Source organism: Setaria italica, chromosome V (genome assembly GCF_000263155.2).
Source record: "Setaria italica strain Yugu1 chromosome V, Setaria_italica_v2.0, whole genome shotgun sequence".
NCBI lineage: Eukaryota > Viridiplantae > Streptophyta > Magnoliopsida > Poales > Poaceae > Setaria > Setaria italica.
The window spans coordinates 8588622-8593264 of NC_028454.1; the positions used below are offsets into that span (position 1 = coordinate 8588622).

The window sequence follows — 4643 nt, forward strand, 5'->3', positions numbered from 1 at the left end:
TTAGGTTTAATAGATTTGTCTCACGAATTAGACTCCATCTGTGCAATTAGTTTTGTAATTAAACTATATTTAGTCCTCCTAATTAGCATTCGAACATCTGATGTGACAGGTGCTAAAGTTTAGCACGGGGTATCCAAACACCCCTTAATTATTTTACGAAGCTAGGTGGTTCATGCTGAACGAAACAACCTCGAGGATGACTGTCTTTTTGGCGTCTGACTTCTAGACGTCTGTGCCATCTTGCCATGCCGCGCGATATCTTCACAATGAAACTGTTTGCACAGCCCAGGCATTCTTCATGGAGGAAGCATGTTTTAGTACCTGGAACAATCCACTTCATCCGTTTGACCTTATCTACAAAGTATCGACTCAATAAGTGCTCCAAACAATTCAAATTGGTCTAAATTCACCCTAAATAATTTTTTCTCCGTGTGCAAGTTGTGTTTCATATTCAAATTTTGGTAGGGTGTACTTGGCATTACATGCTATTTTCAAACTATTTCAGACTTTTTGGTATTAATAATTTCATATGTTTAGATAGTTTGATATTAGTTTATTTGTAAGATATGAAAATGCATGGAATGTAATGTAGATTATGATGCCGGATATCATCTCATGAAATTGGAACCCACAACACAACACTTATGGGTAGAATTACATAAAATTCATTAGATTATAATTTGGAAACTTTGAATTGTCTATGGAATGAGTAAGTAGACCTGAGCGAAAGTTGGACTGGATCGGGCTGACAAAAGGAGAGACATTTTAAGCTCAAAATACCTAATTAGGCCCACCTGTGAGAACTATCGGGGTGTGGTTTTTGGGGCAGGCTGGGCTGCACATCATTTTCACGTGTAATAAAAATAAAAAAGTCGGTCGGGCTCCCATTTTAATATATGACGATTAGGATCCGCTCAAATTACGACAAGATAGTTCGACTAGCTTGTGTTAAACACGTCCATAAATATACGATATTTAGGATAAGGTAGGTAGTTCGTTCTTATCTTAAACGTTATATATTCAAGGAGGGAGTATGGTTGTAGCATCCAATTCATTTAATTCTAGAAATGACTAAGCATTACTTCAGCTATGTGATCAGCAAAGATATATATGATGCAAAATGCGTCCGATTTGATTATAAGGTGGTATCGGTAGCAAATTTGGCAAGCAGGTAGCAGCTTGATCAGTGATAAATTCTCTCGAACCTCGTAATGGCTCACAAAATATGAGAAAGCTGTGGCAGAAGCATGTTTTACTGTAGAAACCAAGAACATGGATCACTTTGCAGTTTAAGCACGGAACTCATGATCTGTTTCTCGCACCATGAAAAAGTATTGCATGAATTTTTTTTCCTCACATGAACACTTATAATCATGTGAATTATGCGCTTGACAGGTTTCTTTGTGGTGCCCTGCTTCCAACCCAGTTTGTAGGAAGCAGGGCCACAAAGGCAGCCATCTAAAACCTAAATTATTTAAAGTCTACATCCAGAGAGACAGCAACGTCCGACCCAACGCAAGCGACAGCAACGTCCCCTCTCAGGCGAGCCGACAGCCGGACGGAAGCTATTTCACGCGCCGGCGTCCGTGCAGCGCCGCACCGAACCCCGGAAACGAAAGGCTAGCGCTCTCCTTTATAAGAGCAGGCTCATCTCCCTTCCTTCCTCGCGCCTCCTCCCATGCATTACTTTCCCCGAGAAGAGCCCTCTTGTTCTTCCTCGTCTCCGGCGTCCGAACGCGCCGGCCGTCTCTCCTGTGTGCGCCGCCGCGCAAGGTGAGCGTCTCGTCGTCTCGGGCAACCAAAGCACCAACCTGACCCGCATCGCCATGGTGATCACGTTCCGGTTCATCTCTTTCTCGTTCCAGGCCTGGAGACGCGAGGGGAAGCACCAATCCGTGGCGGCCGTGATCTTTCCTCGCCGGTAAATCCTTTGTGGAAATTAAAATCAATGGATTTTGAGGTGAAAGTGGTAGAGTCTTCATTTGTGGCGCCGAGCGAGCCGACACCGAGGCAGGGGCTCTGGTTGTCTTCCCTGGACATCATGTTGGCCAGTAGAGGCCACACACCAACAGTCTACTTGTTTCACTCCGATGACACCGCGTCCGATTTCTTCGACGTGGCCAGGCTCAAGGAGGCCATGGCCAAGGCCTTGGTGCCCTTCTTCCCACTCGCTGGCCGCCTCGCCGTCGATGGCAGCGGTAGGGTAGAGATCGACTGTAACGGCGAGGGCGCACTCTTCGTTGTCGCTCGCTCTGATATCACTGTTGACGACGAGATCAAAGACGTCAAGCCGTCGCCGGAGCTAAGGAGGCAGCTTGTTCCACGCATCGAGCCATCGTCCGTAGTATTGGCCGTACAGGTCTGCAACTTCTCCTAAATTATATTAGTGCTTCCATGCTTCCTCAATCATATGTCAATTTGCATCGGTACATGATGTGTGTGTGTGTGTGGATGCATGTTTAATTGCATTGCAGGTGACGTTCTTCAAGTGTGGATGGGTGGCGTTAGGGACGGCCCTCCACCACGCCGCCATCGACGCCATGAGCGCGATTCACTTCTTCCAGACATGGTCGGCCTTCTCCAGGGACGGCGAACGCGCCGCCGTGGAGCCCCCCTGCCACGACCGCACCCTCCTCCGCGCACGGTCCCCGCCCACCGTCCACCCCGACGCTCTCTCGACGTTCTACCCCAAGCTCGCCTTCTCCGATCCGTCGGGACCTCTCGCCACCAAAGTCTTCACCATTTCCAAGGACCGGATCGCCTCGCTAAAGCGCCTGTGCGGCGGCACGAGCACGTTCCGCGCCGTGAGCGCCCTCGTGTGGCGGTGCGCGTGCGTCGCGCGGCGGCTCCCGCCGGATTCCGAAGCCCGCTTCACCGCCCCGGTCAACATCCGGCGCCGGGTGAATCCGCCCCTCCCGGAACGCTACTTCGGCAACGCGTTGGTCAGGGTGGTCGTCGCCGCCGCCGCGCGGGATATCACCTCGGAGGCGTTGGCGTCCGTCGCCGGCCGCATCGGAGCCGCCATCGGTCGGGTGGACGACGAGCTGGTGCGGTCCGCGATCGACTACTACGAGATGGCAGGTACGGGCAGCCAGTCGTCGGCGAAGGGCACCCTGCCGGAGACCGATCTACAGGTTATCAGCTGGCTGGGCATGCCGATTTACGACGCGGACTTTGGGTGGGGGAAGCCGCGAGTGATGTCTCGTGCGGAGTCCAACCGCGGCGGGTTTGTTCACCTCATGAACAACGGGCCGGCAGACGGCGCCGGCGGTGTCAGCGTGCTCATGTGCATGGAGGCTGCAAATATGAAGGAGCTGGAGCGGCTGCTCTATGAAGCTCTGGCCAGATGCTAGTGGCTTTCATGCGGAAGCTTATTGGTATTGTAATTGTTTCTCTCAGTAGTTGTTGTGCTCATTCTGAATTTTTTTTATATAACCGGCAGATTAGTTCGTTTCAAAAGGTTACTCTTTATTTCTCCTAAATCTCAACCAAGTGGCAATCAATCTAGGAGGATTAAATTATTCGTGGGGTCAGGTTAGGCGTAGGAAAATTATCTCTTCCTAAATTTCCAGTCTGTTTGCATTTGACAAAAAAAAGAAGTGATGGCGATGGCACTCTCTAACTCAAATTTGACTAACGAGTGGTGTGAACCTGGCGAAAAAATCATCTTCTATTGGAGTGCCCGAGGGAAATTAGGGTTTAGGGAAAATTGAAATGTAATGTAGATTATGATGCAATGTAGGAATGTAATGTAGATTATGAACGCTACTTCGGCATCATGGGGCTCAACCCAGGCCCAATAGCCTCGAAGCTATCAAGGAAAAAGCCAAAAACAATGGAAGCCCTATTCATAGAGCTAGACAAGTATTGTAGATCGGATGAAGAACATAGGAGAAGAGTGGCGGAGAGAAACCGCTAGAGGCAAGCTGAAAAAGACCAAAACTAGCAAGCCTCGCGCTACAATCACCAGCAACATCAGCACTTGCACCCAGCCCAACAAGTGCTGGCGATCGAGGCTAATCAACCCTCGCACCAAAACTAAAACCAAAACCAAGGTCAAAACCAAAACTGAAACTACCAACATCAACCAAACTTTGGCAGCAGCCAGAGGGGCGGCTATGCCAAAAGGGGAAGAGGCCGAGGCAGAGGGCCCCCGAGGCCAAATAACCAAAGTAACCAACAGAGACCATTTTACTGTATATTCCATGGCAAACAACATGACCATGCAACTGATTTTTGCCCTGAAGCAAAAAGACTTTTGAAAGGATGGTCGAAGAAAAAAAAGTGGCCCAGGCACCCAAGACCATCCACTATACTACCTTCTAGCCGCAACCACCATACTACCTAAAACCCAACCTCCCAACCTTCCAACCCGCCATGATGTGAACACGATCATACACGATGGTCCCCCAGCCAAACCAGAGTGGGCACACATGCCCATCTCTTTACGGAAGAAGATTTTAAATTGAAAACAGCCTTGCATAACGATGCGCTGGTGATCAAGGCCATTATTGCTGGCTAAAAAATAGGGAAGGTCCTAGTGGACAATGGAAGTTCTGCGGATATCATCTTCGCAAATGCCTTTAGAGAAATGAAAATCGACCCACACTTGCTCGAGCCGGTGGAAGTCCTGTTGCTTGGCT

The 4643-nt window shown here is 49.3% G+C and overlaps 1 protein-coding gene across 1 annotated transcript; it reads left to right on the forward strand.

The window, feature by feature from the left end:
- The first annotated feature begins 1598 nt into the window (after positions 1–1598).
- LOC101772973 (putrescine hydroxycinnamoyltransferase 1) lies at positions 1599–3521 on the forward strand. Its single transcript, XM_004968133.4, has 3 exons — positions 1599–1773; positions 1866–2359; positions 2475–3521. Exons 2-3 carry the CDS (start codon positions 1949–1951, stop codon positions 3351–3353), a joined length of 1290 nt encoding a protein of 429 aa, XP_004968190.1. The 5' UTR covers positions 1599–1773; positions 1866–1948; the 3' UTR covers positions 3354–3521.
- Positions 3522–4643: the final 1122 nt, after the last annotated feature.

Excerpts from the sequence above, each read along its gene's own strand:
- LOC101772973 (XM_004968133.4), top strand. The coding sequence starts at position 1,949 with ATGGATTTTGAGGTGAAAGTGGTAGAGTCTTCATTTGTGGCGCCGAGC. Across the intron at positions 2,360-2,474 it reads CCGTAGTATTGGCCGTACAG|GTGACGTTCTTCAAGTGTGG; the intron begins GTCTGCAACTTC and ends ATTGCATTGCAG.